The 13,198-nt window shown below is 38.9% G+C and overlaps 1 protein-coding gene across 2 annotated transcripts in view; it reads right to left on the reverse strand.

The window, feature by feature from the left end:
• Positions 1-13,198, reverse strand: part of abca4a (ATP-binding cassette, sub-family A (ABC1), member 4a) — a 38,322-nt gene that overhangs the window by 7,217 nt on the left and 17,907 nt on the right. Inside the window, exons 13-36 of one of the 2 annotated variants that reach the window (XM_023279240.3) lie at positions 12,323-12,528; positions 12,060-12,236; positions 11,638-11,860; positions 9,927-10,148; positions 9,500-9,704; positions 9,332-9,409; positions 8,893-9,090; positions 8,102-8,279; positions 7,857-7,988; positions 7,588-7,727; positions 6,649-6,786; positions 5,202-5,380; positions 4,327-4,429; positions 3,581-3,786; positions 3,227-3,281; positions 2,982-3,062; positions 2,109-2,266; positions 1,736-1,860; positions 1,496-1,594; positions 1,221-1,410; positions 953-1,047; positions 639-671; positions 313-418; positions 109-183 (exon numbers count right to left, since the gene is read on the reverse strand). In XM_023279240.3, coding sequence (XP_023135008.2) covers positions 109-183; positions 313-418; positions 639-671; positions 953-1,047; positions 1,221-1,410; positions 1,496-1,594; positions 1,736-1,860; positions 2,109-2,266; positions 2,982-3,062; positions 3,227-3,281; positions 3,581-3,786; positions 4,327-4,429; positions 5,202-5,380; positions 6,649-6,786; positions 7,588-7,727; positions 7,857-7,988; positions 8,102-8,279; positions 8,893-9,090; positions 9,332-9,409; positions 9,500-9,704; positions 9,927-10,148; positions 11,638-11,860; positions 12,060-12,236; positions 12,323-12,528 — 3,402 coding nt within the window. The remainder of the gene's footprint in view (positions 1-108; positions 184-312; positions 419-638; positions 672-952; positions 1,048-1,220; positions 1,411-1,495; positions 1,595-1,735; positions 1,861-2,108; positions 2,267-2,981; positions 3,063-3,226; positions 3,282-3,580; positions 3,787-4,326; positions 4,430-5,201; positions 5,381-6,648; positions 6,787-7,587; positions 7,728-7,856; positions 7,989-8,101; positions 8,280-8,892; positions 9,091-9,331; positions 9,410-9,499; positions 9,705-9,926; positions 10,149-11,637; positions 11,861-12,059; positions 12,237-12,322; positions 12,529-13,198) is intronic. The other variant, XM_035952360.2, reaches the window with a different exon arrangement.

Consider the following 13,198-nt stretch of genomic DNA (forward strand, 5'->3'; position numbering starts at 1 on the left):
GATATCATCTACAAACTGTAGTATTTACTGGGTCTATGGCAAAATTCAGCATGCTCTATTACATTGTAATACAACACAAGGACACATGAAGAGCTTTCTTTAACTGACCTTGACATTGTTTTGAGTCTCCATGTACCTGAGGAACATCCCTACGTCCTTCAGTGCTTGTTTGGAGTATTTGCCCTTCAAAACAAAAATAAGAGGGCACATTACAGAATATATCACAAACAAGCAAGGTGAGGAACATGCAGAGACAGAGGTAACTGTGCACACAGTAGAAAAACACATAATGTTTGGTTTCAAAGTCTCTACCCCAGTAACGTTGAACATTCGTCCCAGCTGAGCTGCAACATCCTGGACGGTCTTTGGCTCCAGATCTAAAACAGGCAGCTGTCCTCCCACTGATATGCCTCCATACCTGCACACCACAGAGAAAATCATTTTCACCTCTATAAAAACCCTTCCTGTCACTCCACCTGCTGCACACCAAAACCGTACTACACTAATACAACCACTAGAGGGAGAACTGCACCACTACACATAATACTTTCTTCCACTAAACATACTTCAAATGCATGCAAGATTTGGACATAAGTGTGTTTTTTCAATAAATCAGATGGATGGAAATTTGAAATTACCTTTGTTCATTCACCCAGTACTTGCTTTTCAAGCTGGAAAGAAAACATACACAGAGATTATCAATTTTTTTCTATGCCGAGATCTTTTTGATGACTAAAATTCGTAGATTTGTATTTAAATGTACAGTACTGTTCCTTTTCATTATGAAATGCCTTGTAAAAATATCTGAGCTTATGTTTAGATCAATACAGAAAAAAGAATCGATGTTAATGAAGCCTGTTATAATATCATATGATAATATAGGGTCATTTTATTTAAGTTTGTATACGGTTTTTACACAGGTTCTTTTTGAAGGGGTGAAACAATTCCACACCTGGTTCTGATGAGGCTGGGGTAGGTCTTCACCAGGTAGTCAGAGATGTTTCTGCCTGTTAGGTCCATAAGAACATCTCCTGTTGATTGGATCCTCTGATGAACAAAACAACACGCAGTGTACGTTGAATATTAGACACACATCAGCACTGGTTGACCAAATGCAGATGAAGAAGTAGCTGTGATTCCACAATGTAAGCAGTGTGCTCGAGCAGGAAGATTTTGAGTTTGTGTACGTACTGTGGTCATTTTCATGTCGTCCAACCTACCTGTGGAGGTGGCAGGCCTCCAGCTCCTGCAGGACACGCAGGCAGCATGGTGAGTTTCTTGGGTGTGCTGCACTGACATTCTGGAGACGGTCGAAGCGAATTCCACTCTGGATCATCCAGCATGTCTATCAGGGCAGGGTTAACCAAGGGCATCTCCCACTCTGTGGTGATGTTGTTACATGGGAAATCTCTACAAGTGATAGAAATTGCTCCATGTCGTCAAAGAAGCGCAGTGGAAAGTCTGGGAAACAAACTGATTTGTGAGGATTACTTACTCCAGTGGTTCATCTGCCATGCAGCGAGTCCCAAAGCCAGGCTTGTCCAGCAAAACTTCAGCAAAGTATCTCAGCTCAGCATCCATAGGACGTTCATTACTGCAATGGATAGATGAATAAAATACTGAATCACAAAAATCTGAAGATTCTGTCAAATTACGTATATTTAATTCAGAGACATTTTTATTATTCTAATTAATTTGAGCCCCACTAAATGGTACGAGATGACCTAATCCTCACCTGAAGAAGGTGTATTGTCTGCCATACATCCAGGGAGAGAGGGTCAGACTAGGATACTCTCCAAAAGGTGGAACGATGAGAGTGAATGTCAGAGCGAGGAAAACAAAACTGGCAGGCAGCACAATCTACAAGAGACAGAGAGATAACTGGGATTTAAAACCCAGACAGAAACTTCACCACTCATATGGAGGCCTATTAGGGACAAAATAGAGCAGGTGTTTGCTCTTTCATTTGCAAAGATCAAGGCAATGACATCTAAAATTAAGTTAGACTGCCAAAATACTGGTTTTACCAATATAGGTAATGCAAAACATGTGATAAAGATTACTGATGTTGCTGCAGTGTATTAGGATTATAAGGACACAAAGGTTACCTGGGCAATGAAGTCTTTGTAGGAGCGTGTGGCGTGATGTAGCCTCTTGATCAGCAGAGCAAAGAACTGTTTGATGACCAGACAGACGCCTTTGACCTGGTAGGACCCTCTTCCTGCGTTGCCATCTGACTCATCACATGGACTCTGGCCGTTGGACTCTGGAACAAAAGCTCAGGTCAAGTTGGCAAAGCCTCACCTGCACTGGTGGTGTTCAAACAGCTGAATTAGAGAAGCCCGCCAGCTACACAAGCATGTTTAGTCATCTGTGTGCAGAGATCAAAAAGCATTGGCCAGCAGAGTTCTACATGTGTAGAGCTTGGTGTACCAGAGAAAGCTCTGCATATCAGTTGGTAACATGTCACTAGTTGGGATGCTGAAGCTTTGCACTGCATTACAGTGTTGTCGGGAAAAACATTTCTGCCAAAAGATTTTCAGATATAGATAAGAAATGTTTTAAAGAATAGTGTTAAATCTTGGGAAATTCTTGCCAAGAGTTAGATAAGAAGATTGACTGCATTTTCTGCTCTGTACAGTACAGCGTGAGGTCAGTCAGCTGCTGGTTAGTGTAACACAATGACTGAAGCAGGGTCCAACAGCCCGTATGGTTCTGTAGACAGATTAAAAAATCCACCTGGCAGTCCATTGAAAGCTGCTCATTTTGTTAAAACTGCAGCAAGCTTTAAAATTGTTGACAGTCTGGTTTTACTACCTTTGTGCATTTATCTTCTCTCATCCAAAATGCTAGCACATTTCCCAAACTGTAAAATCATTCCTTTAGTTTCTCAGTAAACCTTCACAAGAAACTGGCATGTGTTTTCCCACAACAACAACAGCAGCAGCTGCCCTGAGCTGTGAGCTGAAAGCCACTGTCACCTTTAACCGGTTCCATATCAACAGCCACTCTGTTGAATCCACAGATACTAGTTCGAGAGATCTGTTGCAATGATTTCTTATCTGAGAGAGTCAAAGGATGGATACAAGGATATGACACACATGATCAGACGTGGACTGAGAAAAGAAGGCAACAAGAGGCACAGCTACACATTCAGACACACAATAAATCAAAAGGAAGTTAAAAGAAAATTCCACAAAGACGTGCTGTTTTTCCTTATTTTTACCTTGAGCACATTTCCTGTTGGTTGCATTCTCATCTGCAGTGACCTTTAAGAAGATCTACAAGGAAACAGATTAGTTTATTGTCAGCAGCCAAGATTAACAGAAGCATTTTACAAACAAAGCCTCATTAACCAGAACCTAGACACAGGGAAAGTAAGTCAGTGACTGTGTGACAAATTGCCGCAATAAAACTCCTATTTTCTTTTGGGCTTGCTATTAAATTGCTGTTAAGCGCAGACTAATTCTTTTAAGTTCTGGCACAGCAATGTTAATTTGTAAATGTATATTACTTTTTCAATTTTTCCTAATAATTGCATACGGCTGTAACCATTTATTTTCTTAATGTTTCCACGCACCTCCTCCAGGGATGTGTCGGACACACCAAAGCTGCTGAGGCCGATGTCCGCGAGGGTTTCCTCCAGCTCCCTGAAGAGACTAGCGTAGGCCCGGGGCTGGAAGTTACGACTGGGCAGCAGATAGGTGAGCTCCTGGCCGATGGCCTCGATCAGACGAGCTTGTGGCACATGGTGATGGATCAAGGCTGTGATCCGCTCAGTGTTACCTGGAGATGAGTGGAAGGAGATGATTTTGTCTTACTTCAGCTTTCATCACAAGCGTTCTTAGATTTCATTGTGTTTTAGCTCCATTTCCATGCAGCCTGTAAAGTTCAGCCAGTTGACACATTATTTTCTCACTATTACTGTTGGCGCTGCAATAAATATTTTTGTCATGTGATCTTACTTTATAGACTCTAGTGGCTTATTTTTACTTCAAACAGCAGAATAGAGGCAGTGTATAATAAAATATTACATTAAACTGTGGTACATATTCTACCAAAACTCCATGTCCCATTTTAATAGGTCAATGTATAGTAAAACAGTAGAGCACTGCAAAAACAGGGTGTTTCCAGGTGTGTTGACAGTAGGTGATATAAATAGTGCAAAGGCAGCTTTCATCAACGTGACAATGTGATTATGTTCCTTTGTAATTATAATTTCAAAGATGAATAGAAGAAAAACAGGTTCAGGGAGATTGACAACAAACGTGACTAATCACACACCTCTCTGACCTGAATACAGTAATGAACTAATGGAGACCTTACCATCCATCTGTCTGTCTGGCGCCTGCCTCTCTTCCTGGTCCACTTTAAACTTTGAACACTTTGAGCATTTACAGGAACAATCCTCTGTACAGTCACAGCTGGTCTGCAGGAAAAAATGATACGAGAAGCCATGTTTTAGCTTAAAATGGCTTAGAGTTATGTAGTTTTTCTCTCCTTTGTGTGTTTTCGCTCTCTCATAATCTCACTTTTTATTTACATTCAAATAATAGAGGTGAAAGTAAAATCCCTGTACAAGTTTGATGTTAAATGTCTTTTAAAAATTAGACATTGTGCCTATATTTTTAAAGAAAATTTACTTGAGGTTGAGACTCTTATCAACATTACCCAATATTACCCAAGGTTTCAATTCCAGATTTAAGCACACTCCAGCTTAAATTGTCTTTCATATACACTACCGTTCAAAAGTTTGGGGTCACTTAGAAATGTCCTTATTTTCAATAGAAAAGCAGTTTTTTTCAATGAAGATAACATTAATATATTCTGAAATCCCGTCTAGGTATTGTTAATATGGTAAATGACTATTCTAGCTGGAACCGGTTGATTTTTAATGGAATGAATTGGAACATAGGGGTACAGAGGAACACTTCCAGCAACCATCTCTCCTGTGTTCTAATTTTCCTTGTGCAATTCTGTTAACACATGAATAAAAATGTGAGTTTTCATGGAAAACATGAAAATGTCTGGGTGACCCCAAACATTTGAACAGTAGTGTACTTTTCTGTCCAGACACCAAGTGTGAAGTAAAATAAATCCACCTTCAAATAAAACGCATCACTTTCAGTGCCACTACTCTCTACCCTTTAAACACTAACACACAGAAACATGCACAAGTGTTACTCTTCATTAGTTCCCACCTTCAAAGCGTCATGTTTCATTCGGCGTACGAGGGTGAGGTAGAAGCCAGCGCCGAAACAGTTCTTGAGGAAGATGGGCGAACCACAGCAGTAGAGGCGGCCCTGAGAGATGATGGCCACCCGATCACTCAGCAGGTCGGCCTCGTCCATGTGGTGGGTGGACATGATCACTGTACGGCCTGCAAACCAGGAAGGATAGGAACGATGACAGGTTAAAGAGACAGCGACAAATGGATTGATTGTTCTGATTTAAGACTATGAGCTCAATCAAGATCTGAGTATACTGTGCTGTAAAAGAATACGGCAGGATGTAGCTCTTCCTTTTTTGTTAGAGATTTCAGTGCAGATGGCCTGCATGAGGTGTCATAAATTCTGTACTGGTCCAAGAATATATGACAGAGTAGTTCCAGTTAGACTGGAGTCATTTGTCAATTGCAATACAAACACAGGTTTTTGTTCATTATAGTGCAGTTTGTAGGGTTTTCTCGAAGAAGTGTCACACTTGCTGTCAGTCATGATTGCATGATGCAATGATTTGTGCAGAACTTAGGCTGAAGAATTTGTGGCCTGACTAGATAAACCTGTTAGATTTGTTCATCCATTCATCTAGAGTATTTAGAACACTGATGGATAATTAATTACAGTCTATGAACTGTTTAACTGTTGACAGATTTTTGAGCTAACTACAGACATACAACACCATGCTAATTGTTGGTTAATGTGACAAAAATACAATAAAAACCTATACACTATAGGAAAAAAAGAAATAAAGAGCACTTAATTTGGCGGTTACAACTAATACAAGATATCACAAAGACATAATTGATAGTGTATGATAATTAAATAAGTGCATGATGAATAAATCATAATGTAGGACAACAGTAGATCTACATCAAACTGTAATTTGTTTATTGATTTAAAAATCTTTTCTATTCAGTTTATGCTATTTATATAGCACTAAATCACAACACGTCATCTCAGGGCATTTTATTGAATGATACATCAAAAATGCCAGAATTGAAAAAAAAATTTATCCTCTTTATCCCAGGTTCCTCCCAACAAACAAGCATGGGCATAAACACAAATGTTCAAAAATAGTCTGGCAAAAAGTTACTATTAACTTATGAGTTCACACAGGATTTGAATCCTTCTCTCCTAAGTAACATTTCTCTGTTTATCCCATTTTGGCACTTTTTAGTCTCTCACTTGATCTGAGTGAAAAGCCCTGTGATTGAGTCTAAATTTAATAAAAGCCGAGGGAAGGTGCAAATTCTAGTTTCCACTCAACACTTGAATTATAACATGCTGAAAGGTTAGTATCAAATTTTTGCCCAATAATGACAAAAGAAGAAAACAAAACACACTGCCTGTTCTAGCTTTAAAGCAGTGTTGTAATAACCACCACGGTAGGAAATACGTGAGTAAATAAGGTAGGAGTTAGTGTTACCTGCACGGTATTTGAGCAGTAGGTCCCAGATAGAGCGTCTGGAGTAAGGGTCCACTCCTGACGTGGGCTCATCCAGAATCACCACTTTGGCTCCACCAACAAAAGCCAGAGCGACAGACAGCTTCCTCTGCATGCCCCCTGGATTAGAACACAACAGTAACAACAACAACAACACTGATAATAATAATAATAATAATAATAATAATAATAATGTGCATTTACTAGCATTTACACTGCATACAAAAAATATTTATTTTACATATTTTGTTCTTTTTAATTTTTCATTTATATTTTTTTAAATACACAAAAATATTTCTAAAAATTACAGAGTGAATTTGCATGTCTAATATTAAATAATATTTAAAATCTCTAAATGTAAAAAAAGAAACTTTATTTGACATAAAGAGACATTCACAAATTTACCATAATGAAGATAAAGATTTCCTTTTTATTTAATAGGGGAAGAAATGGTTAGTTTCAAATGTATCACTGTATATGTATTTGTAAATATATTAAATACAATCAGTGACAATTAACAGTAAAAGAAGCACTGGCTTTCCAATTTTACTTATATGCATTACATGTGTTTTCTTCATTATATGTATCATTTATCACTGTATGGTCTATCTTTATCCATCATATTCTATGTAATTAATATAATTTCATTGTTGTTACACATGTAAATATAATTGATTAAAATTAAAAAGCAAAAAAATCATACATAATCTCTTATTAAATTATGGATAGAAAATATATTTTAGGTATCTCTAGTTATAGTAGTTGAGTAAAATGGTTATTTTCAGTCTTTTTAGTATTTTTGACTCTCCAGCCACAAAGTGACTGATGCCATTTTTAAATTTTTCTTGTTTTTATAGTGTAATTTTCATAATAGTGTGCATAAATACATTTTTGCATTTGTCCAGCTGCTTCCAAACAGACCTGAGAGGTTCTGGGTGAGTTCAGCTCTCTTGTGAGGAAGACCCAGGTCCTGCAGCATGTTCTCCACCTCCTCCTCAGCCTCTGCAATGGGACGGCCTTTCAGCAGCGAGTAGAAGAGGATATGCTCTGCTACAGTCATACTGAGAAGAAACAGGAGACAGAAGGAGAAATAACAAGTTTAATTATAGCTATAAAATCATTAATATCACATTTTGATGATTTGGGGCATTTTTTTAATGTTTTGATTATATGTGTGGGGAGTTACATACTACTGAAAAAGGATGTTGTGCTGAGGGCACATTCCCAGAGACTGACGGATGGTGTCCATGTCTGTGCGGATGTCTTGGCCATAAATGGTAGCTGTCCCCGAAGTGGGAGGGAACATACCAGTCAAAATAGACCTGAGAGACACAGAGACAGAAAGACAGATGGACAGAGAGAGGAAGACAGATGTTTTAGACATTTAATCTATAGGTCTGTGTATGCTTGCATGAACAGCATCTTCGTGACGTACATGGTGGTGGTCTTCCCAGCTCCATTCTGGCCCAGAAAGGCAGTAATCTGGCTCTCATAGAAGTTAATGCTGAGGCCATCTACAGCCGGTTTGGCACAGCTGCCGAAGACTTTGACCAGGTCCTGGATGCAAACACCCTTCATCAGATCAGCTGGCTCGGCCTCGAAGAATGGCTGCGCTGTACACCACAAACGCAAACACATTTATGTTGCCAATTTGTAATGAGGATGAGTGAATGATGCTTCTTCAACAATTATTCAAAAGTTCAACCAAATTACAAAAACTTTAATCTCTGACAAAATGTTATTTTATTTCCTTTAATGTCTATGAAGGGACAAAATAGATATATGAGACCCGGCAAAAGGAATGCTGCACGATTTGGAGGAAAGGTTTCTATCACTTATTAACTAAGCATGAAACTGACAGTGTGTGTTCACATCTGCCAGCAAGTGCAAACACTCACAAGGGCATTAAATTCCCACACTGTAAACTTTGACTGGGAGAGAGCGACAATGAGCAAAACATATATTAATTGGATACGAAACTATGCTGTAATTTGTTCCTTGGTATCAGAACGTTGCAGAGATGTTGACAGACTGTTGACTGTAGACCTGTATAGTAGTTATTATACATTGTGGTACAGCTATTCCAGGAAGCTACCATGCTAAAGTGCATCTTTGGCAAACAAACAAACAAACTGTGTGTGTCTTTGTAAGACAATCAGCTCCGCACAGAAATGTCGACGAAAGTGTTTGTTGCAAACAGCAAAAATCACTCAGCATCCATTATACCATCTTTCTCCTGGTTCTTCTCAGCTTCATCTTCCTTCCCCAGCCTCTCACGCTGTTCATGGTGTTCACATGATGGGTTGTTCTCCACAGTCTTGGGTTTGTCCTGATCATTGTTGTCCTCCTCCTCTTTTTTCTGCTGCTCTCCTTGCTCCTTGTTTGCCAGGTTATCAAAGGCTTTGCTATCCAACTCTGTTTTGCCTTTGGGAAAAAAGAGCTTTGATTAGTACAATGCTGGAAGACAAGAGTCCAGTCAAATGTTTTTTATCCACAGCTTTGTCAAAAATCTTTTCTAATGAGCAGCAAGAAGAGTGCCCTGGTAGCTGACCTGCACATCATTTACCTTCTCTTTCCTCTATCATCTACTGCCAAACAAAGGCAAAAATGCTCCCCACCACGTCCAAAAAAAGCAAATAAAGAAAATTTAAATATATAAGTGTACCTGAAACTGGAGCCACACTGTTGAGCCAATAGCACGGCAGGAAGGGGAAGTAAAATGGACGGCCAATTCCATACTGTCCTGTAATAAAAAAATGAAATAACATTTACTGATGCATGGGCACATTTTATGTTGCAATCACACTTCTTTATTTCATTCTAACACACTTACCAGGGAATACATTGTCCAGGTACCAGGCCAGAACCCCATAGAGCACAGTGTCCAGGCCCATCATGCAGATGGAGGTGAGGAAGGAGAACTCGTCCCCCTCCAGAGGGCTGGTCTGGATGTTGTTCCACTGCAGACCCAGACCCTGCTCCTCGTACCGTGACAGGTACTCTGTCCCAAAACCAAACGCCACTTGGGACAGCAGACTCTGAGTGAGTAAGCAATTTCCATCACTATTACTGAGTTTACTCCGCTACATATACAGGTGTCTAATAGTTCTATAACTAAGGGGATGTATGTGGCTGGTAAAATCTCACAATCAGTTTCATATCTAACTGATAGCATACAAAGAAGGAGTCAAGTATGAATGATTGTAAAAAATAAAATCCTGTATTTAAAGATTGACATTCTTTCAGCTGGAGACACCCACCACTAGGAGCTTCATGTCTTTGGTGAGGCGGTCTTGCCAGGCGAAGCAGAAGATGTGTGGAAGGTAAAGCGTGAAGTAAATGATACCACAGCAGGCTGCTGCCAGGTTTGCCTGGTTGAAGAAGACGCTGAGGAGGAAGCATTGCATGATGGTAGCCGTGGTGAAGGTGAGCAGAAAGAGGAAGAGGATGATGGGGTTGCTGTAGTTCAATACCCTCCCTCCCTGGAGACGGGAAAGAAACACACAGAGGGATGTTTTACTGTATATACAATGTTCATCTGATATACACTACAGGCCAAAAGTTTGGAAGCAACTTCAAGCTTCTGTTCACAATGTCTTCCTTAAAACGCTAAAAATTATAAAAACCAGTATGAATTCTATAGATTTTGGGATGTATTTACTGCATGATCAGACTTTGCTTTCACTGATTACCTCTAGCTAGATGTTGATGTTACCAGGCAATTGCTGAATAAATGTTAACAAAAGAAAAGAAGGGCTTAGTTTTGGAGTTTAGAATAATGCAAATCACAGTTTGCATTATTCATTTCACAAACAACCACATAAATGGCTAGAAAGAAACAACTGAGTAAAGAAATAAGAGTACAGATACAAATACCTGCTAAATACATAAAAAGAATCAATTCTGATGAGTGACTCTTTATACAATTATCATGTTTATTTTGTTGCAAAGTACATCAATGAAACTATGATCTGCTTCCAAATTTTCTGGCCCGTTGTGTAAATATCCTAATTATTTGCCTAGGTCGAGTAAAAGAAACAAAGATTTGCTCTAAATTGATTTGATTGAACTTCAAGTAGTTTAAAAGATTTAGCAATGTATGACAGCATAAGACATGTTATATTTTATATGTTAAACTAAAATTAATTAAATCAAGCTTATTCCTGTAAGTATTTATGTATGTTCACTTTTTTTTTTTTTTTTTTGGAGACACCACCAGGAGCATATATTGTGTATTTGCATTATCATTTGAATTTAATAATTGAGCCCTGGTGGATTTTTTGTTGTTGATATTATTTGATGTAGTTTGTATGCTTAGCCTGCCTTGCAGGTAATGAAAAAGGCTCAGTAAATACTACCTCAGTGACATGAAGTACAAATTATTTTCACAAATGATTTGGTTACATTTTGTTTTACACAAAGCTTCCACTAGATGTCACTATATCCCGTCAGTAGCATAATGTGTGGGCTCAGCAACATGAGAGAACTTGTAACTTGGGTACAACTGTTAATCATTGACCTGCCCATTCCAGCCAAGCCGCTGACATAATTCCCATGATGTCATTGTATTCACAGTTCTTCATCCATGATTTATAGGGTTAGAATGTACTCAGTAAGCAACTATTATCAATGAATTCTTTCAAGGAAAAAGGTGGTGTAATGATTCACAGTATATGAGGTGATATCTTGATATTTATATCCAGATCAGGCAACACGACTGGAAACGTACGAAGTCAATCATAAAGAGCCAGTCACAGATAGATTAGCTGTCTCTGTTAAAAGATGGATTGTGGTGCAAAATTTAATGGTAAAAATGACAACTAGATGCCAACAAAGTGAATGATGGTGATGATCAGACAAATGCTGGAATGTGATGAAAGAAAGTTATACTACATAGACACTGCATCATCAGTCTGCACATAGTGAGAATGGATGAGGCAAATAATAAGATTTTGCTTTTATTTTCCTCACCATGATGATGGTTGTGAGGAGAGCTGTGCTTGTGCCCATCATGATGAAGCTGTCAATGAACCAAGTGGACCAAATGACACTGTTGGTGACCCCCATGGCCTTTAGAGTCTCCTTGAGGCGGAGTTCCTTCTCCAGAACGATACTCTTTACTATCATGGACACAGAGTAGACCCAGGCCAGGACCATGAAGATGGGGAAACAGCGGTTTAATGTTAGCATGAACCTGAAATGAGGAGAAAGAGGAGGAATAAGATGATGGAGGAGGAGTAACTCAGAAATGTGTGATACTGACAAGTTTTCAAGTTAATTTACCAAAACAAGTAGTAATTTTAATGAATGACTCTGCCTTGAAAATCAATAGCTAAAAGAAAGTTAAAATGAATTCTGCCATGGTTGTTGAATGTGATCATGTTTCCACTCACAGATCGTCCACATAACAAGGGTAGGGAATCTGCTGTAGGTAAACACCCAGTGGCCATTCCTTTCCTGTCTGAGTCTTGATGATTCCATGCTCAATTATATCTTGAAGGTAAGCAAAGCCACCCCAGACATAGCGGAGGTCTTCCATAGGATCAGCTCTGGGGCCTGGGTCCCAGTACCTGGGAAATGCAAATATAATTAGCCTCAATTTTGTTCATAATTATGCTACTATTATACATAATTTCCACATGAGTTTGATTCTAACCTGTCTTTGACCTTATTGGTGCGTTCCACTACATCAATATCCATGCGGATCTTGAATTGAACATGAGGCGGGACATTGGTAGTCCACGAGTGCATATTCGCAAAGACGAGGCCTGCCCAGAACTTGCTGTCCTCCAACAGGTCCAAGGCCCGATAAGTAACAGCATCCTCATTAGGCAGAGGCACAAATTTATCCAAGATCACACACTGTAAGAGGATGAACGAGAGAGAGATGGTCATGCAATAGGACAGGTGCACTGAAAATAATCAAAAACCCCTTTCAATACAAAAACTTCAAACCTTGACGCCATCTATCCAAATTTATAAACATGCTTAGTATATATTTTTTAAGCAAGACTAACAGCGTACAGTCACAACGTAAACACAATGGATGCCTGCTAACATAATGAAACTGTTTGGGTAACATACTGATGTTAAGGAGGTATAATGTTTCCAATATTCATTATCTTAGTTTAGCATGTTATCATGCTACCTTTTGCTAAGTGGAACTAAAATGAACTTAGAACTGAGACTGTTGGAAGAGGCATTTTTTATATTTTATGTATTTCTCACAAACTTAGAGGTTACATATATCTAAATTTTGACCTGACGATGATGACGCCATATTTATCCTGTAGTGGACTTAAATGTCTGTACCAAATTTCATGGTAACAGAACACACCAAAACATTCCACTACAAGCCAACAAAAGTCGGATCCAATGTGGTACTAGACAAATAGTCATGGAACATTCACAGCATAAAACATCTAAAAACATCAATGTCAGTGCAGAATTTTGTATCTATCCATCCATCCAGCCAGTCATCCATCTTCTATCCGCCCATTCATCTAACCAGCCAGCCAGCAGATGTTGATTT

Source organism: Amphiprion ocellaris, chromosome 22 (genome assembly GCF_022539595.1).
Source record: "Amphiprion ocellaris isolate individual 3 ecotype Okinawa chromosome 22, ASM2253959v1, whole genome shotgun sequence".
NCBI lineage: Eukaryota > Metazoa > Chordata > Actinopteri > Pomacentridae > Amphiprion > Amphiprion ocellaris.